Source organism: Panthera onca, chromosome B4 (genome assembly GCF_046562875.1).
Source record: "Panthera onca isolate mPanOnc1 chromosome B4, mPanOnc1 haplotype 2, whole genome shotgun sequence".
NCBI classification, from domain to species: Eukaryota; Metazoa; Chordata; class Mammalia; order Carnivora; family Felidae; genus Panthera; species Panthera onca.
The window spans coordinates 95,653,124-95,674,613 of NC_138345.1; the positions used below are offsets into that span (position 1 = coordinate 95,653,124).

At 35.6% G+C, this 21,490-nt stretch overlaps 1 protein-coding gene and 1 non-coding gene across 3 annotated transcripts in view; both read right to left on the reverse strand.

The window, feature by feature from the left end:
- Positions 1–21,490, reverse strand: part of ZFC3H1 (zinc finger C3H1-type containing) — a 53,877-nt gene that overhangs the window by 27,612 nt on the left and 4,775 nt on the right. For both annotated transcript variants that reach the window (XM_078449674.2, XM_078449673.2), the window contains exons 2-9: positions 20,395–20,811; positions 11,668–11,732; positions 7,230–7,428; positions 6,300–6,523; positions 4,972–5,095; positions 2,189–2,286; positions 661–870; positions 326–490 (exon numbers count right to left, since the gene is read on the reverse strand). In XM_078449674.2, coding sequence (XP_078305800.2) covers positions 326–490; positions 661–870; positions 2,189–2,286; positions 4,972–5,095; positions 6,300–6,523; positions 7,230–7,428; positions 11,668–11,732; positions 20,395–20,811 — 1,502 coding nt within the window. The remainder of the gene's footprint in view (positions 1–325; positions 491–660; positions 871–2,188; positions 2,287–4,971; positions 5,096–6,299; positions 6,524–7,229; positions 7,429–11,667; positions 11,733–20,394; positions 20,812–21,490) is intronic.
- On the reverse strand, positions 7,364–7,552 carry LOC132676194 (U2 spliceosomal RNA). The gene has a single exon (XR_009608978.1). It is a non-coding gene; the product is annotated as a U2 spliceosomal RNA (small nuclear RNA).

A 21,490-nucleotide genomic window follows, 5' to 3' on the forward strand; every position in this document is an offset into this window, starting at 1 on the left:
TTCACCAATACTGGTTATTTGCCCACAAAATAAAATATTCTATATTGTCAGTCTTTCTAGACACTTACTGTGACCACCCTTCTCATTAAGTTTTATATTCTCCAACTTTCTATAAAGAACCATAATGCCACCTAAATTAATTCTTTTACAACCAAACAAAAAAATAATTAATGACAAATTATACAATTTACAAATTACACAATTAATGACAAACTTTTTTGACACACATAAATAAACTGGGAGGCAGGGAATAAGACAGTAAAATTTCATAAAAATTTCTCACAAGCTATGTAGCAGTAGGATTAAATATTCTGCTTGTTTTTACCGAAATCACAGTTCGTGGAAGACGAGGTCCTCTATGAAACTTTGGATTCTGAATCCTAGGCTGAGATACTGTATTAATACTGACTATTGATAGATTGCTTCTTGGCACAGGCTGTGAATTGTTCAGTACTGGAGGTGAAGGTGGGTCACTATTACTAGATGTTTCCTAAATAAGGAAAAGAGAAATATGAAACATTTTTAAATAAAAAGACACTTCTGTCATTTTTTAGACTAGTGCTACTTTACTGAAAAGCCCAATGAATCCCAAACAGAAAAGCAGAACTACCTAAAACTAAGCTCAAGAGCACCACCTAGAGGTTCAGGCACCTAAATTACCTCTGGCTTAAAAGCTCTTTTATTTGCAAGAGATTTAAGTAGCTCTTCTCGAAGCAGCATTTCTTCCTCCTCTTCCTCATCTGCAAAAGGTGGTTTTGGAGGCTGTTCTGGATCTTCAGGTGGAAGAGGTGGTAAAGGTGGTAGAGGAGGTAGAGGTTCAAGAGAAACACATAAGCCTTCCACATAAGGCTGGCTCAAAGGTGGCATAGACTAGTTATTTTTAGAAGAGAAGAAATAATAATTACAATGCAAATACTACCAATTCAAAATGTTTATCTATGGAGCTACATTAAATTTAAAAAGGTAAACTTTAGATTATTACTTCAATTGTAAACAGAAGTGAACTAAGCATCCTGTAAATCTTAAAACTAACCCAAATTCAATATTCAACATGAAAAAAGTATAATTTTTACAATAAAAAAATCAACGATATTTGAAACATTTAATTTATGAACTTCAGGGCAATTATACAAACTCTTCCATTATCTTTCTTATTTTCATTTAGCATTCTAAAAGACAGAAATCAAATTTTACAGGGTCTTTCCCTTTAGATGACTACCTGAAAACAAGTGGAATTACTGAAAACAAAGGTGATATTTAAGTAAAAAACAAAATTAGGCACCAAAGAGATTCTGAGAATAGTCCAGAGTATCTCAAGAACTGTCAAGAACAATCTCTTAATTCCTTGTGAAATGGCTTCTTAGAAATTATAAAGAAAACTAATTGTATACAAATCCTTGAGTTTGGAAAGTTTTGTTTCAAAGACCTTCTAGTATTTCCCTTGGCACTTAGCTCATCCATTCTCCATTTCCCAAAAGAAAACATTTCAAAGGGGAAAAAAAACCTTTTCCTTCACTCTGTGCTCTAATATTCCCCTCACCTTAAGCTAGGACACCAGATGTCCACCTAGCAACTGTGAAATGGTAATGTTCCCACTAACTCACTGAGAACTTCAGAACTTTTACTTAATGATTCCCTCACTTCCTTTTTTCCCTTTTTTTTATAATTGGGGGACTGGCAGTTCTTTTAAAAGGAAGATGGGGAAAAAGAAATTAACTTCTACATAAAATGATCTTTTTTTGCTGAAATTTCAAATAAAAAATAACCATAATTCACCAAAAGAAAAAGGAAAGAATTTATTTCTAGAAGTATCCTTCATGCATCTAAATCCCAACTGCCAAAAAAGATAATACAAAACAGGAGATAATCTCATTCTTCTTTGGAATAAAGTTTTGGAGTAGCTACTAGCTGAGAAGGAAAAAGGAAACATGGTAAGTAGTGAACAAAAGTACACATGAGATTAAAAAATAGCTATGAAAAAAAATCTACCTTCTGGACAACCCCGCCAATACATAAATAACTATTTATTCTATAGGTTTCATAGCTATTCATTTTGGTAAACAATTCTAATTGAAGCTCTCTTCAAACATTAACTGCTTTTAATTACCTGCCAGTTTTTCAGAACAAATTAGAAAAGACACAAAACAACAAAATAATTCTCTTAGAAATCACATCAGTTCTCACTTACAGAAACCTGAGGTGGTGGAGGCAAAGAAATAGATGGTGCTGGAGAAAAATACCCCAGTGAACATTCAGAGAAGAATGGTGGTTGCACCGGTGAAGGGGCTGTAAAAAATTTTTTCATTAAGAATTTACAGACAAATATTCTTCAACAGGAATAAATTAAGATTATGATATGTTTGAAGAAATAAAAATACATCAAAGTAGAGTGCAAATTAATCTCTAACAAATTCTTTAACCTCCATGAATCCTTTCCACCTATTTAAAATTATCCTTTATCATAACATCAGCCTTCCAACTTAAGCTGACAATTAGTGCCTTAAAACTCTCTAGTTTGAAAAAAACAAAAAAATCCAAAAACCTCTCTAGTTTGTTCCACTTTTCACCTAATGATGGTAACAAGGAAGGAATAGAGCAGGAAAGGCTCTTTTTTTTTACATACTTTTTTTTTTACAAACATATTTTTTAAAGGAATAGTAAAACAAAAAATTCCCTTGAATCTGCTAAAGTGCCCTAACCAATAAAACAAAACAAAACCAGTGATGTAATTTCATTCTTCATGTGGAGCAAAGAAATGAACTATTAAGCTGTACAGAAAGCAAATAGCGGGGCGCCTGGGTGGCTCAGTCGGTTGAGCTTCCGACTTCAGCTCAGGTCATGATCTCATGGTCCGTGAGTTCGAGCCCCGCGTCCGGCTCTGTGCTGACAGCTCAGAGCCTGGAGCCTGTTTCAGATTCTGTGTCTCCCTCTCTCTCTGTCCCTCCCCCATTCATGCTCTCTCTCTGTCTCAAAAATAAATAAACATAAAAAAAAAAAAAAGAAAGAAAGCAAATAGGACTAGAAATGAAAAGAACTACTTATATTTAATCAATTAAATGTACACTAAGTCACATTTTAATAATTCTGAAATAAAATCAATGCATCTCTTAAATTGTTAGCATTTTTTCTTCCATGGTAGCAGATAAAAATAATTATGCATTTCAACTTCAGTAGTTTCTTAAGACTAGGTGAAATATGGCAGATTCAAAGACGACTCTTGCTACCCAGTAACTATAGACAAACTTCAGGGAAAAACTAATGCTTCTTCTTATCCAGCTGTCTCACAAATCAATATGGCTATTACCCACATGATTTATATGGTTAACTTGTACCATATAATGATAGCATTTGAATATACATTGGCCTTTAGAACATTATACTTCTTAAATATCAGTACCTGTACTGAATATAGCAAAAAGTTAAAATTTGATAAAGTTGAGTAAAGACTGCATTCTCTATTAATTTTTTAAAGTTTATCTATTTATTTAAAGTGGGCCCTACACCCAACACGGGGCTTGAACTCACAACCCCAATGACAAGAGTTGCATGCTCCACTGACTGAGCCAGCCAGGTGCCCCATTTTACAAAATTCTTTTGAAAGCATAGTTCATAAAGTTATTTTATAGAAATAGAAAGTATTAATAATATTATCAATATTGGGAATGCAATGAATTATCTCAAAGAATCTACGAATAAGAAAACTTAATACTGACCAAAGAGTTAAACGTTGAAATAAAAACAGGGGTGCGTGGGTGGCTCAATTAAGCTTCCAACTCTTGATTTTGGCTTAGGTCATGATCTCACAGTAGTGAGATCGAGCCCCGAGTTAGGCTCTGCTGCTTGGGATTCTCTCTCCCTCTCTCTCTCTCTCTGCCCCTCCCCTGCTTGCGCTTGGGCTCTCTCACTCTCAAAATAAATGTATGATGTGAAATTATCAAACATCAGCCTTAAAACAACCTAAAATGAGCACTTTGGGTAAACATTAGTCAATCATATGTTTTTCTTTGTCTCTGTCTAGACACACCCAGCATGATTCTAGTTTTGATTTGCTCTGACAACATGACCACAGGAAGAAATACATTGATCATACGATCGTTCAAGTAAGTATTCCAGCTCCTAGAATGCCAACTGCATTCAGTTATCTGCCTTAGTCTTACGTGTGGTTACTTTTTTTTAATGTTTATTTATTTTTGAGAGAGTCAGAGCACATAAGCACAAGCTGGGGAGGGGCAGAGAGAGAGTGTGAGAAAATCCCAGGGAGGCTCCATGCTGTCAACACAGAGCCCAATGAGGGGCTAGAATTCACGAACTGTGAAATCATGACCTGAGCAGTAATAAAGAGTCAGACACCTAACTGACACACAGGCACCCCAGTCTTATGTGTTTTAATTAGTAAGAAAATAGGCCTCTCACAAAATCACCCTTGACTATCACCTAAGCAAGTCTCTAGCTCTCAAGAATAGTCACATCCTAATGTATGCGATCAAACTGAGGTACTGCCCTCATCAGTTCTAAGCAGCCTCTCTTGAGATGCTACTAGTACTACTTTCCATCTGCAAATTCCTTAGAAGTAACATCGCTGGAAAGAGAAAGGAAGCCTCAAAACAAGATTTTTTTTTTTACTAAACTAGAAAGTATCTTTAACATAAAGGTAACTTTAGATATCAAAAGTTTATTGTGTTTTATTTAAAAACAGTGTTCCCATCTTTCCAACTATCTTCACTTTTTAGATCCAACAGTTAATAGGAGTTTAAATACTGCCTTTTTATTTAAATCCTATCTAGAAACAAACACCTAGAAATAAAGGTTCATATTACATATTTGAGGACCATTAAATGTCTACAGTTACACAATTCACCAGCAAATGTCACTTTTCATGACACATTTCTTCCAAGGTTTGGGTAGCTTTATGATCATTTTCTATTTATGACAATTTGTGAATATGATAATGTTTTAAGTTTTGGTTCATACCTGGAGAATTGGTTTCACTATCTGTATCCATAGCAACTTCTTCATAGTTATCATATTGATAAATGCCTCCTCCACTATCAGTAGGTTGCTTATCTAAGGATCGTCTTAGGTCAGGATCTGAAGACTAATAACAAGATTTTTTTTAGTTTCAAAGCATTTTCTGTCTCAGTCTATTCTTACACTAGAAACTACGAAACAATTGACAGTTATTTCTAGGGAACACTATCAAAAATCATATTCATCTGTAAAATTAAGATGTTCGAGTTCTTGAATACTTATGGCCTCTCTAAGAAACTAGATGAATAAACTCAAGTTTTAGGTCATTGAGACTATATTTTGGAGTATTTCCAAAAAATCCAGTAACATCTTAGTTATGGATACATTAATGATAGCTGAAAACTAGAAATTCTTAGTTGACATGTTTATGTGTAGTTTTCTTTTTTTATTTCTTACACGTTTCAGAGACAGTTCTTAACAAACCAAAATCTAACAAAACCAATCCTGATGGATAAAAAGAGTCATGTAAAAGTGCAACACTTTTCTCTAAAAGAGATTCTATCAAAGTACTTTTTAGAAGTTCAAAGTATATTGATAAATTCCTTGCTTAAGCAAACCTAATTCCTGACTCCCTACAAAGTGCTTTTACTTTTTAACATCCCTCTCTTCAACAGTCCATTCACTAGTCTCAAATCTCAAAATTCTAATATGTCACTTATACCACTAGAGACTGATATTAAAACTCCAATTTACTGCCTAACACCATCCAGAAAAACCAATGACTTAATTATTAATGACTTTACATAATAAATTCTTAATGCTTAAACTAAATGCTTAATAACTAAAGTAGCCACAAGCAGTCAGACCAGGATGATTTAACTTTCTTTAAAACATTCCATACCAACTGGTCATGACACACTTCTAATTCTACAATACTAAACAAATGTTAAAAAACAAAAACCAAAAAAACAACTAATGAAATTCTGCCCTTATAACTTAAGGTATGGCCTTTTTTTTTTTTTTTTTTGGATAGGTCTATACTACAATTTAGTAATCTCACTTTCTTCTAAATAGAGAAGGATGAAAAAGCCAAAAGCAGACTTTGCTAACCATATTTTAGTCTTTCATTTCTTCTATTTCTATTATCTGTAACTATATAAGACTCATTCTCGATTATAACCAACCTTCTCATCTCCCCAAAAATGTTTTATCAAATTCTATCAAATACAAGAGATCTACGCTTTTTCTTAATTGACTGACTTTATGATAAAAGACAACAAAGACACTTAGATTTGAATAACATTTTGATTTTATATTTTAGCACTCTTTACCTTACTTCTTGATCTCCTCTTTCCACCAACCAATTTCATGAATCGATTGTACTGCTCTTCCTGATTTGAGAGATCTCGAATTTTTCTGATTTCTTCTTCTCTTTTCCTTCTCTCTTCTTCTTCAGCTTGTTTCCGCTGATCCTCTTCTTTCTGTCTTTCCTGTTCTTTTTGTTGTTGTAGTTTCTTCCAAGCCTTTGTTTGCTGCTTCCTTAATGCCTGTTTAGCTTTAAATAGAAAATACAGAAACATCAGTACCTACTAGAGTTAGAATTTCCTATATAAAAGAAAACAAGAGCTTTATAATTTATTTTCATTATTGTTAAGTCAAATATACTAGCTGTTCCTCCAAGTTCTGTTTATACAGGATTGTCTCCCATTCAGGGCCCTGTAATTCTGCAAACTCAAAACTTTGAGTTAAAATCTTGAAATTAGGGGCACCTAGGTGGCTCAGTCGGTTGAGTGTCTGACTCTTGATTTCGGCTCAGGTCACAAACCCAGAGTCATAGGACTGAATCCCATATTAGGCTCTGTGCCAAGTGTGGAGCTTGCTTGAGACGGTCTCTCTCTCTCCCCACCGCTCCCCTCCCCCCCGCTTGCGTTTTTTCTCTAAAATTAAAAAAAAATTTTTTTTAATCTTGAAACTATACTGATATATGAAATCAATTAAAAGAATTTAACAGGGGCACCTGGGTGGCTAAGTCGGTTAAGCGTCCGACTTTGGCTCAGGTCATGATTTCGCGGTTTGTGAGTTCGAGTCCTGCGTCGGGCTCTGTGCTGACAGCTCGGAGCCTGGAGCCTGCTTCAGATTCTGTGCCTCCCTCTCTCTCTGCCCCTCCCCCCGCTCGCACTCTGTCTCCCTCTCCCTCTCTCAAAAATAAAAAAACATTAAAAAGAATTTTTTTAAAGAATTTAACAGAAATGATCAATCACCTGTAGTGCTAACTTTTTTGGCTGAATGTGTTTTTGTACTGGTTTTAACTTTTTGTTGTACAGTTTTCGTCTTAGTCAACTTTTCTTTGCTTTCTTTCATCACCTGCTGTTCTTTTTGTTGCCATTTTTTACTGGCTGACTGAAGAGCCAAAAGTCGAAGTTGTAGTTCAGACAGTTCCTCTTCATCTTCACCAAGTTTCTTTAAAAAAATAAACAGTTGCAATTTTTTAGTTCTATTATTTAACCTTAAACATTTTACCAAGTCAAATCTTTCCTAAGATCAGAATTTACACTTGATCTTAGCCAAAAGGCCGAGAAGCGATCCTAAGATCAGAATTTAAAGTTAGCTGTAAGGCAAATATTTAAATAGCAATGTAACTGAAATAAGGAAACTAAACTACTTTCCGCACAGCCCTACATCCTAATTCAGTCCCTATGATATAGAAGATCAATCTGTAGACTGTGTGTGTGTATATGTAAGTTGAAGGGTTAGAAGAGGTGGATATAACTGATGGAACAGGATGATGCAAAAAGAAAAAAAAAAAAGGAAAGTTAAAGGTCAGAGATCAGCATTTAACTGAACTTCCCAAACAAGTAAAAATCTGATGACAACAAATGCAAGAAATCAACCCAGAGGTGACTTAACGAATGAAGAATGTCTCTGTTCCTCCCCCACTTACCCTCTGTCTCTCTCTCTCAAAAATAACTAAACATTTAAAAAAAAAAATTTTTTTTTTTTTTTTTGAAATGGGGTGCCTGGGTGGCTCCGTCGGTTAAGCATCTGACTCTCAAGCGTCTCAAGCGTCATGACTCTAAGCGTCATGATCTCACAGTTCGTGGTTCGAGCCCCCGCTCTGGCTCGGTGCTGACAGCTCATAGCCTGGAACCTGCTTTGGATTCTATGTCTCCACTCTTTCTGTTCCTTCCCCACTTGCCCTCTGTCTCTCTCTCTCTCTCTCTCAAAAATAAACAAACATTAAAAAAAAATTTTTTTTAAAAGAATAAAGAATGAAGTGGTTCTGTAATCATGTGATTTACTAGTGTTACAAGGAATACAGAGAACAAGTACACTGAATGTCAAGGTTGAAATTTGCAAACTTTAAAAAAATACGTATTTTGGGGTGCGTGGGTGGCTCAGTCGGTTAAGTGTCCAACTCTTGGTTTCGGCTCTGGTCATGATCTCCCGGGTTTGTGAGTTCAAGTCCTATATTGGGCTCTGTGCTGACAGTGCAGAGCCTGCTTGGGATTCTGTCTCTCCCTCTATCGCTTCCCCTCCCCTGCTTGCTCTGTCTCTCTCTTAAAAATAAATAAACTTAAAAAATATTTTTTTAAATACGTATTTTATTATTCTTTAAATGAGATTTACTTATATTTGAACATTACATGTTCTAAAACTACAGATATGTATCTGAACATTTAAAATATTTTGAACACCCAAGACTTTTCTTCAGGGAAGCTGAAATAGGAAAACAGGTTACAAGCAAATGTTTGAAATTTTTTTTCCAACTGAAATACCTTCTTAAATTTTTCACTCTACCTTTTTTGAGATAATTTAAAAAATTAATCTATTCTCCACATTTTAGCTAAAATGTAATGTCAGGCAAACAAAACGGAAGTTCTAAATGGAGTACATGGATTTGGTGGGAAGAGAGATTTTGGGAGTCCTCTGTCCTCCCCACCCTTTGAGGTTAAATGCAAAACTGTTTTTCCTTTATGTGTATTTATTTATTTATTTTTTAATGTTTTATTTTATTTTTGACAGAGACAGAATGCGAGGGGGTTAGGGGCAGAGAGAGAGGGAGACACAGAAGCAGAAGCAGGCTTCAGGCTCTGAGCCGTCAGCACAGAGCCCAACGCGGGGCTCGAACTCACGAGCTGTGAGATCATGACCTGAGCAAGTCAGATGCTCAACCGACTGAGCCACCCAGGCACCCCCCTTTATGTGTATTTATAAAGCAGGGAATCAAAACAAACTACGACTCACAACAACGGTTAAGGCCCACTTATCTAATGACTTTTACTTATAGGTGAATTGTAATCACTTTTTTCCTAATATCCAATTAAATTATTTAACACCTAAGAATAAAGAAACCTTTCTTTATGGATCCTTCTTACGGGCTTCAATTTACTATGCACTATTTTAAGTGCCTAACTGAATTACCATCACATATGTCAGTACTTCAGTTTATCCAAACCAGGATATAGTTACTCTTTCCATTGCTGGGAAATATATGTAACAAATGAACTGAAAAATTATCTTTTTGGGGAGACTGGGTGGCTCAGTCTGTTGAGCTTTGGACTTTGGCTCAGGTCAAAACCTCAGAGTTCATGAGTTTGAGCCCCGCGTCAGGCTCTGGGCTGACAGCTCAGAGCCTAGAGCCTGCTTCAGATTCTGTGTATCCCTCTCTCTCTGCCCCTCCCCTACTCATGCGCTCTCTCTCTCTCTCTCTCTCTCTCTCTCTCAAAAATGAGTAGGTGTTAAAAAAATAAATAAATAAAAATTTTTAAAAAACATACCAAATTCTACTGCTTTGTACGGACATTCTACAGCTGTGCTATCCAGTTTGGTGGCAATGAGCCCCCATGTGGCTATTTAAATTTAAATTAACTAAAATTGAGTAGGAAATTTAGTTCCTCTGCCATACTAATCACACTTCAAGTGCTTAAAAGCCACATGTGGTTAATAGCTACCATATTGGAGAGTGCAGATAAAGGACATTTCTATTACTGCAGAAAATTCCATTGGATACTGCTGATCTAGAGAATTTAAAATAAAGCTATCATCACCATTTCATTGAGACTTAAAAGTCTTTGATTACTTTTTATTCTTTTGGAATAAAATAAGTTACTGATTCTGTCACACAACTATATGCTACTTAAAGCAGCTACCTCATTAGCAAGAGCACTGAACCTCATTCAACTCCTTGCTCTGACACTTAAGTCCTACGTAACTTTAGGTAAGTCACTTAATCTACCCATATGAATCTTACCTCATCTGTAAACCGGAAAATGTCAACTTAATTTAGCAGGTTATTGTGAGAACATTCAAAACATATACAAGTGTATATGTGTGTGCATACATATATATTTACATATATATATATATATATGTACCTGTTATATTATCAATCTTAAATTCAGGTCCACCTCTTTCCTAAAGCTCCTAGGCTCTCTGCATCATTTTGATTTACTCATAAAAACTAAGTGAAATAAGGGGTGCCTGGATGGCTCAGTCAGTTAAGCGTGTGACTTTGGCTAGGGTCATGATCTCACCGTTCGTGCATTCAAGCCCTGCACCGGGCTCTGTCCTGACAGCTCAGAGTCTGGAGCTTGCTTCAGATTCTGTGTCTCCCTCTCTCTCTGTGCCTCCCCCGTTAAACTCTGTCTCTCTCTCAAAAATAAACATTAAAAAAAAAAAAAGGAAGTGAAATCTTAAAAGAAGGAACTGAAGGTATTTCATATTTCTAATTAAATAAAGAAAAGGCTTGGGCTGGGGTGCCTGGGTGGCTCAGTCAGTTGAGTGGCTGACTTTGGCTCAGGTCATGATCTCCAGGTTCAAGAGTTTGAGCCCCACGTTGGGCTCTGTGCTGACAGCTCAGAGCCTGGAGCCTGCTTTGGAGTCTGTGTCTCCCTGTCTTTCTGTCCCTCCCTTGCTTGTGCTGTCTCTCTCACTCTTGAAAATAAAAAAAAAAAAAATTAAAAAAACAAAAAGGCTTGGGCTACTGAAAGCTATTATGTATCAAACACAGTACTTGGTGCTTCTGTACTTTATCCTGCTGAACCTCACCACAATCCAGAAAACAGACGACATTAAATTCATTTTGTAGAAAAGAAAATAGAGGCAAGTAAAGGCTAAAGAGCTTATGCAAGATCACTCAGCTAGTAAGAGGAGGAGCTAGAACTGAAAAGCTGGTCAAAGTCTAACTCCAAAGATTTCCAATACAGGATAACCTCCCAAAAGTAGGAAAACACAATCTCTGGGTGAAAATTAAAAGTTTCAAAAAACTAACAAGCAAAAAGATCATCTATGGATATATATACGAAAATCGTCGGACTTTGGCTCAGGTCATGATCTCATGGCTCGGGAGTTCGAGCCTCACATCAGGTCCCATGCTAACGGCTCAGAGCCTGGAGCCTGTGCCAATTCTGTGTCTCCATTTCTGTCTGCCCCTCCCCAACTTATGCGCACACATGCTTTCTCTGTCAAAAATAAACATTAAAAAAAATTTCAATTCAATTGAACCCAGTGCAAAGACACTTCAGGACATCTCTCCAGATTTTCTTATATTTAAGGCTTATGTCCAAATGGAGGTAATGATGAAAAAATGATAAAGAAAATGAGCAAAAAGCAAGACAGAATCTTCTTTCACAAGAAGTGAGCAAAGTGAGCAAGAATCAGTTTTACAGAGACATCCAATTCCAAAAAGCAGCATCTTACCTTTTCAGATAAAATGTCAGAGGCACTAATTCTTCTTGTTAAATTTTGTTCTTTATCTTCTAATCCTTTAAAATAAAACAGCATACTCTGAATACTCAATAAATAGCTACAATCAATTTAAAATGAAATGCTGTATGATATTTAGTAGTTATTATTTTAAAAGGTCTCTCATTTCCACAATATTTGAACGAAAAGGAAAGGATGTTATTAGAATGAAAATCTGACCAAACTTCTCATATCAGCTTTATCTCTGAAAGTTATAAGACGAAATTATTAAAAATATCAAATAAGTTAAAACTGTACTTTGATAAAAAATGACTTCTGAAATAAAAGTAATTATTTGAATAACAGAATTTACATTAAGCTGGCAGGTACCTTATGAGCACAATGCTACCTTAAAAATAAGTACAAACCATAAATTTCAAACTATAAATATAACTTTACGCAAAGTTTATAAAAGCAAGTAATGGTTTAATTCACCAAACATGTACTTAGGCATTGTCCTACCATTGTTACAGGTCTCTAACAATACAATTATTTCAATTTTGCCTCAATACTTCCAAAATGAAAATTGGTCTTGTGCAGTCACGCAGTATTAGCTAGAATTCTAAACTGAGTTAAAGACAATCGTCAGGATATAGGTAGTAGTTAAAATCATAGTAATTAAGAACACTCCTGGAGAATGGAACACTGAGGAAGGACATCAACAGTAAGAAATTACAAATGAAAACTAATTATATTTTAATTAGTTTTAAAAAAGGAAAATCAGGTTATAAGAAATTCCAGATGTGTATGGTATTACAAAAATCCCAAATTTTCAAGATTATCAAGAAAAACAGGGGCGCCTGGGTGGCTCAGTCGGTTAAGCGTCTGACTTCGGCCCAGGTCATGATCTCGCGATTCATGAGTTCGAGCCCCGCATCAGGTTCTGTGCTGACAGCCTGGAGCCTGTTTCAGATTCTGTGTCTCCCTCTCTCTCTGTCCCTCCCCTGCTCATGCTCTGTCTCTCTCTGTCTCAAAAATAAATAAAAACATTTAAAAAAATTTAAAAAAAAAAAAAGAAAAACATCACTGAATATAATAGATACATCTACTCCCTATAGAATATTCTCAACATTGTAACCTGAATGGTCCTTTGAGAATATACAACAAATTATGCCAGTCCTTTGCTCAAGACTCCACAGTAGCTCACATTTCACTCAGTATAAAACACAAAATTCTTATAAGGCTCTACATGATCTAACCCAACCCATCATCCCTGACCTCTTCTTTCCCACTATTCAGCACTCCCATGCTTTTTTTCTTTAGTGGCAGAGGCCTCCCTGTTATTCCCCAAATATGCCAATATCCTTCTCCCTTAACAGTAGTTATCCTGGTTCACAGATTCTCAAACTTTATTAACAGGTATTAGAATCAGCAAGAATGGGGGCGCCTGGGTGGCTCAGTCGGTTAAGTGTCCCACTTCAGCTCAGGTCATGATCTCATGGTTCATGGGTTTGAGCCCCATATCGAGCCCTGTGCTGACAGCTCAGAGCCTGGACCTTGCTTCGGATTCTGGGTCTCCCTCTCTCTGCCCTTCCCTGATCATGCTCTGTCTCTATCTCTCAAACATAAACATTAAAAAAAAAATTTTTTTTTAAAAATCAACAAGAATGCTTGCCAAATATAGATTGTTAGTCCCCACTTCCAGAGTTTCCAATTCAGTAGATCTAAGATACGGCATGAGCATTTGCATTTCTATCAAGTGCCCAGGTAAGGCTGATCCAATGAACAAGGTTAGAAAACCACTGCTCTATTTATTCTTTGCCTAGAAAGCTCTTCCCCAGATACCCATTTGGCTATTCCCTCACTGTCTTCAAAGGCTTCATTTAAATCTTTGTCCAAATTCAGGCCTCTCCTGATCACTCATTAACACTGCAACCTATTCCTGCTACCGCCCTCCTACTTACCCTGCTATACTTTTTCCATACCTGTTATTTACTAATCATATTTACTTTCCCCTTTCTAAAATGGAGGCCAATGAAGGCATAAATGACTGGCTACTTTGTTCACGGATATATTTCAACAAGTCTGGAATTCAAGTGCTTAATTTTGAGTGAATGGAAGAATGAAATAAAAAAATGTAGGAAAATGAAAAATTAATTTTGCAATGACATCAAGTAATCCAGCCCTGACTAGTTTCAGTATTCAGGTAAGGAGCAGAAAAAGCAGATTACATTGTATTAAGAGGGAATGAGAGGTATAGTGAAGAGAGTCAGCACAGGTTAGTGTTTCCAGAAGTCTGGCTGAAAAGACAGAAGTTATGGGAGAATACAGAGTGGGGAGAGAGTGATTAAATTTGGGAAGGAAAAACGCAAATGTTTATAATAACCCCTTAAGAGAATGTGGTTAAAGATGAATCAAAATAAACAACAGACGGAGCGCAAGGTCCAAAAGATGGTAGAAAGTAGAGCCAGGAGTACAGATTAAAACAAGTTACCATAAACAAAAAGAAAGTCTCCATTTCATCAGTGTGGAAACACTGAAGTGAAAATCAATATGGATATAAGTTTACAATCAGAAAGTGAAAAGTTGGAAGTTGAGTGAGAGAACCTGAAATAAGAGGCACACTCATAGACTGACAACAGGAATAAAGTTGAGTAAAAGGCCTGAAAAAAATGATAAAGGTTTAGAAGAGTTGTTGAGAGAAGTGGAAAAGAAGCTGATCACTAACAACTTAAAAGCTTGATGGCAGAGTCTTACTGAAGAGCTGGGAGGGCTGGATGGTGGCAGCTGCAAGATGCATATGAAGAAACACTAACCAAATAATTTATTGATTCATATAAATTTTAGCTCTTTTGGTTTTCCTCCAATCCCTCCCCTTCTACACTGCTATCAGTTACTTTTCTAAAAAGATACCTGATAATATCATTTTCCTGTTTAAAAATATTCAGTGGCATACATGATGTTTAAGAAAATCTAAATTCCTTAGCCAAGACATTCAAGGCCCTCTGCAATCTGATCTCAATCTACCCTTTTACCCCTCCCAGAAATATACCATATATTTCAAACTGTGCCTATACTAGATCAATCTCAATTATCCTTTAAAAATTCTCTGTGCTTTATCTGCTTATTTGGTTCCTTCCAACTTCCCAAGTCAAAAAAACTCATTTTTTTGAGGCACATATCAAACATTTCCATCACTATGAAAATTTTCCAAGCCCAGGGGTGGACATATCTGATCCATCCCCTGTATTACTGCAGGCTTTCATACATAACTTTTATTATACTCTCATGTATACTTTTATACATAACTCATTATTTCATACATAACTCTTACTAATAGTTACTTGTGTCTTTTCTATCCCACTGAGTTACTCTTTTTGAAACTGACTGCCTGGAATCATGGTGCTAAACTGAAGAGGAAAAAACACATCCCTGAGTAAGTGTAACCAAAATCAGTCACCACTCAGGTTTATAACCCAATCTATACTACATGGGTGGCCTTGAAAACTTCGAATATAAAGTACTCCCAGAACAAAAGTCTACTCAGGTGACTGACAGTGGCAAAAACAAGCTCTCCCTTAGAAATCCATCTTTGTCCCAGGTCTCAAAAAATTCCCACCGAAAAAACTGAAAGAAAAATGAACACCTGTAAAAAAAAAAAAAAAAAAAAAAAATAGGAGGAGCGCCTGGGTGGCTTAGTCGGTTGGGTGTCTGACTTTGGCTCGGATCATGATCTCACGGTTTGTGAGTTCAGGCCCCACATTGGGCTCTGTGCTGATGGCTCGGAGCCTGGAGCTTGCTTCAGATTCTGTGTGTCTCTCTCTGCTCCTCCCCCACTTGCTCTCTCTCTCTCTCTCAAAAATAAATAAACATTAAAAAAAATTTTTTTTAAAAGGAAAAAAGAAAAAAGAAAGAAAAGAAAAAGAAACTAATCACTAAACATTCAAGAAAAGAAGGCACCAAAATATGGGAACCAGAAATGAAACCCATAAAAACTTTAGATACTGGAAATTAGCAAAGGAAAAAAAAAACAAAACATCATGGTTTGTGAGTTCAAGTCCCACATTGGGCTCTGTGCTGACAGCTCAGAGCCTGGAGCCTGCCCCACTACGTTCTTTCTTTGCCTCAAAAATAAATAAACTTTAAAAAATTTTAAAAAAAAAGAAAGATAAATTTGAAGATTCTCTTCGTCTCCCTCTGCTCCTCTATCCTATCTGCTCACTCTTTCTAATAAAATTAAAAAATAAATTTTTTCTTTAAATTTAAAAAGAGGTGCCTGGGTGGCTCAGTTGGTTGAGCATCTGACTCTCGATTTCACATCAGGTCATGATCACAGAGTCGTGGGATCGAGCCCTGTATCAGGCTCCTTGCTGAGCATGAAGCCTGCTTATGTTTCTCATCCTCTCTCTCTCTTTCTCAGTCTCTCAGGACGCCTGCATGGCTCAGTTGGTTAAGGTCTGACTCTTGATTTCAGCTCAGGTCATGATCTGTTTGGGAGTTTTAGCCCATCAGGCTCTGTGCTGTCAGCCCAGAATCTGCTTGGGATTCTGTCTCCCTCTCTCTCTGCCCCTCCCCCACTTGCTCTCTATGTCTCTCAAAATAAATAAATGTTTTTTTAAATATATTTTAAAAATCTCTCTCTCTTTCTCTCCCCCTCTCTCCAACTCGCTCTCTCTCTCTAAAATAAAATAAATAAAAAATTTTTAAAATACTATTTAGAAAAAAGAAATAAATTTGAAAAACTAAGCAGAAAAATCTAAAAAGAATGACCAAAGTAATTTGAAAAACAAAATAAAAATGAAATACTAAAATAAAAACTATAACTGAAATTTAAAATTCAATAGGTGAGCTTCAGGCAAATCAGGCACAGCTAAAGAGAGAATCCGTGAACTGAAAGATATATGAGAAGAAACTTCACAGAATGTAGCACAGATTTACAAAGAGATGAAAACTAGGAGTCAGTCAGTTGGGCATCCAACTCTTGGTTTCAGCTCAGGTCACAATCTCACAGTTCATGAGATTAAGCTCCATGTCAGAGCCTGCTTGGGATTCTCTTTCTGCCTCTCTGTCCATCCCCTGCTCATGCTCTCCCTCTCTCTCAAAGTAAAAAACCTTACAAACAAAACAAAACAAAAACCAAAGAGACAGAAACTTAAAGGAAATTAGGAGAAATGGAAGATAAAGTGAGATGATTTGATATAACATACAGATATACAGAATTCCACAAAAGACAGAGAATGGGAAAATATTTAAGCAATAATGACAATTTTTCAGAATCAATGAAAACAAAAAGCACAACAAATGCCAAGCTGGATAAATAAAAAGAAATCTGCAATCAACACATCACAGTTAAACTACAGAACATCAAAGACAAAAATCGGATTTTTAAAGCAAGCAGAGAAAGATAAACTACCTTCAAATTAGAAACTATTAAGACTGATAGTGAACTTTTCAATATCAATAATGGAAGCCAGAAAATATCTTCAATATTTTGAGAATGTAACTAGCCAATATAGAATTTCAAACCTAGACAACTATCTTTAAAAAGGGGCAAACAAAGGGCGCCTGGGTGGCTTAGTTAAGTGTCTGACTTTTGATTTCGGCTCAGGTTATGATCTCATGGTTCATGAGTTTGAGCCTTGCATCAGGTCCTGCACTGACAGCATGGAGCTTGCTTGGGATTCTCTCTCTCCTTCTCTCTTCCCCTTCCTCTCTTGCTCTCTCTCAAAATAAATAAATAAACTTTTTAAAAGGGCAACCAGAAATAAGTTTTCCATCAAGCAGACACATTCTAAAGAAAATCCTAAAAAATTTATTTTAAGCATAAATGATTCTAGACATAGAAAAGTGAGCCAAGGGGCGCCTGGGTGGCGCAGTCGGTTAAGCGTCTGACTTCAGCCAGGTCACGATCTCGCGGTCCGTGAGTTCGAGCCCCGCGTCAGGCTCTGGGCTGATGGCTCGGAGCCTGGAGCCTGTTTCCGATTCTGTGTCTCCCTCTCTCTCTGCCCCTCCCCCATTCATGCTCTGTCTCTCTCTGTCCCAAAAATAAATAAAAAACGTTGAAAAAAAAAAATTAAAAAAAAAATAAAAAAATAAAAATAAAAAAATAAATAAAAAAAGAAAAGTGAGCCAAGAAAACATTAACTATATGAGCAAAGCTAGGCATGTACTGGCCTTTGTATACCAGGACAGGATAAAGGTCTTGATTAATTTCAAACATTGATAAGAATTCATGTTACAATTCCTAAAGGAACTAATGAGACAAGAAACTTAATATCTACCTTCCAAACTAGTAAAAGAAAAAAAAATGTTTGAAAAAAAAGCCCAAAAAACAAAAGAGGCAAGAAAAAAAAAATCCAAATGTCAGTAATCATGAAAAATGTGAATGGAATATATATTCTAGTTAAAGAACAAAGATTGTCAGACTAAATTACAAATGAAATCCAGTTCTATACTATGTACAAGTGACATTTGAGACATGAGGATATGGAAAGACTGAAAGAATGGAAAATGATATACAAGGCATATATACTTACCAAAAGAAAGATGGTGTGGACTGTTACCATAAGTCTTTTAGGCAGAAACATTGCTAGAGATAAAGGCCACTACATAATAATGAGAATAATGAGTCAATTCCTTAGTCTCGGGGTAGTTAAAGCAAAAACTGAAAACCATAAATCCATCATCATAGTGGCTGACTTTAACCTCTCAGTAGTTAATCAAGCAGATCAAAAAATGAAGGAAGATGTGAACATAAAAAAACATATCTAACGATCCATTTATTCCTTTCAAACACACAGAAGAGTTATAAAAATCAATCACATACAATAAAGCAAATCTCTACAAATAAATGACAGTAAATTCTCATTTATCTTTCTCTAATATCTCATTCTCTGACAATATGACTGACTTAGAAATCAATAACAAAAAATACAGCTAAAGAACCTCCATGCTCGGAAGTTAAGAAACATACTTCCAAATAGCCTACAGATCAAAGAAAAACAAAACTCGCAAATATTTAGAATAAATGGCAAAAAATTACACATCACAAACAGCTGAAGTAGAAATTTCATAACTCAAAATGATCTTAATAGAAGAGAGGCTGAAAACCCATAAGTTTAAAAAGCTATGGATTTCTTTCTAAGAAAATTTAAAAACAGGAGTGATACAACTTATAAATGCTATAATAGAAAAATGAGATTCTTAATAATAATTTTTTATAGAGGCACCTGGGTGGCTCAGTCGGTTTAGCATCTGACTTTGGCTCAGGTCCTGATCTCACCGTTTGTGAGTTCAAGCCCTGCGTCGTGGTCTGTCCTAACAGCTCAGAGCCTGGACCTGCTTCAGATTCTGTGTCTCCCTCTCTCTCTGCCCCTTCCTGGCTTATGCTCTTTCTCTCTCTCAAAAATAAACAAACATTAAAAAAAAAATTTTTTTAATATTAATAATTTTTTATAAATGTTACAACTTACAGGAAAAGGACACTTTACTAGAAAAGTATGTTTTACCTAAACTGCCTTAACCAGAAATAGAAAGGATGAACAGTCAATAGTTTAAAACCTTCCCAGAAAAAATTCTACCCAGGCCCAAACACTTCTACCAACAAAGCCTACCAAATATCCCAAGAACAATTCTAATCTTAACTTATTCTTGAAAATAGAGGAAACCACTCCCCAGCTCATTTTGAGCATATCATAACCTTATACTAGAATTTGGCATGGGAAAAGAAGGGAAAAAATTAACCTATAAACCCAGATGAAAAATTCTAACCCAAATATCCCTCAAGTGGGAAATGGATAAACAAACTGTAGCACAGCCATACAATGGCACATTTAGCAATAAGAATGCACTAGTGATACATACAATAACAAGGATGAATCTGAAATACACTATTAAATGAAAGAATCCAGAATCAAAAGGCAATATATTGAACGATTCCATTTATATGACATTCTGGAAAAGGCAAAACTATAAGGACAGAAAACCCATCAGTAGTTACCTGGTAGGCTGGGGGAGGAAGGAATTGATTGCAAAGGGACATGGGGGAATCTGTGAGAGGTGACAAAACTGTTCTAGATCTTAATTGTGGTCGCTGGCAATGGTTAGCCAACTGCCTGTATTTCTCAAAACTTAAAGAACTATACACTAAAAAGGCTAAATTTTACTGCATATAATTTATACCTTCATAAAAAAGAGAAAAAGAAAAAATTAGCAAATCCAACCCAGAAATGATGTATCACGAACTGGAATTATCCCAAGAATACAAAGGTGGTTTAACAGTACAAAAATATAATCCATTACACTAATAAATTAAAGGAGAAAAATACATGTTCTTCTCAATAATGAAGAAAAAAGATACGATAAACTTCAACATCCATTCATGCTGAAAATGTCAAATAATAGGGGGAAAAAACTTTTTACTCAATAAGGATATCTCTAAAAAACCTAACATCATGTGAAAAGTAAATATCTAAAGCATTCCTTTAAGGTAGGGAACAAAGGTGTCCACATTATTGCTTATTTTAAAAAATATATTAGAAGTCTTGACCAGCATGTAAGGCCAAAAAAGAAAGATGAGAATGAATCTAAACCTATCATTATTGAATAATGACTGTCTATCTAGAAAGTGCAAGAAGAATTCACAGATGAGGTATCAAAACAATTTCAATGAAACACAGCATCAAAATGACTAGCTACCCCATAAAGAATCTTAGTACTAATTGAAATTTTTTATTCCATTACCTTGGCTAGGTTCAGTAGTGTCAGATTTCAGGGAAAGCTGTTTTGTTCCATCTTTAACTTTTTTCAACCGGTTCTTATCCCCTGGTAAAGTCAATTTTTGCCTGAGTGGTTTTAATTCAAATGCCTGAAAAGTTTTGACCTGCGTTTTCTCCTCAGGAGCTACTTCTTTACTTGGGTCCTTTGTAATACTGACATTATCAGTGCTTGTTTGGTCCTCAAAGTTCAATGTTTTAGGATCTTCCTGCACATTCTCTTCTTTGCTACTCAAAGCTAGTTTTTCATCCTTATTGATGCACTCTAGTTCCAACTGTATTTGCTTATACTTCAAAAGTAAGTCTTCAAAAGTTTCTTCCCCACAGTTTTCACTTTTAGATGAATAATTTTGTTTTCTTGATGGAGATCTTCCAAAACTTTTGGCTGAACAGCAGATTAAGGAAACCAGTTTCCAAAATTTTTCCAGTAAATTTAACAAAAACACATTAAGTTATAGATTAATTGCCTCCCTTTTATATCTGTTTTTCAAAAAAGATGAATTGGTAGTTTCAAATTACTAAAGTCCATTCAACATATGTGCTAATGCCCACTTTCATTATGCGCCCATATTTCAAATTGAATAAGTAACCACATAAAATAATCCACTTAGAAAATCACTAATGTCAGTTGTTACCCACAGTAACTACAGGTATTCCAACCACTTAGAGGTCTACAGCAGCCTTCCTTCTGAGGTTATCAGAAAAAGCCATAATATGCTGGATGTTAAAAATTCCTTTCTGAAAGAAGAGGAGAAACTGGTTTGTCACAGGTGTGGATAATTTACCCTTCAGATAATCAGAAGGAAACATTTCTTCTTTTAGTTTCTTCTCAAGTCTCAAATTTTTAAAAAAGAGATAAAAAATGAACATTGACAGCTAATAGCTAAAACTAGTTTATAAATAGCAAACATTTTCTTAAATACCTAGTACATAACAATCTTAGAGCTCCTCAAATATACTAATATCCAACATATGCACAACTAAGACAATGAAGGCAGTTATACTATAAAAAAAATAATAAAATCTTTCAATAGCATTCAAAATGTATTTTGTAAACTAATTTA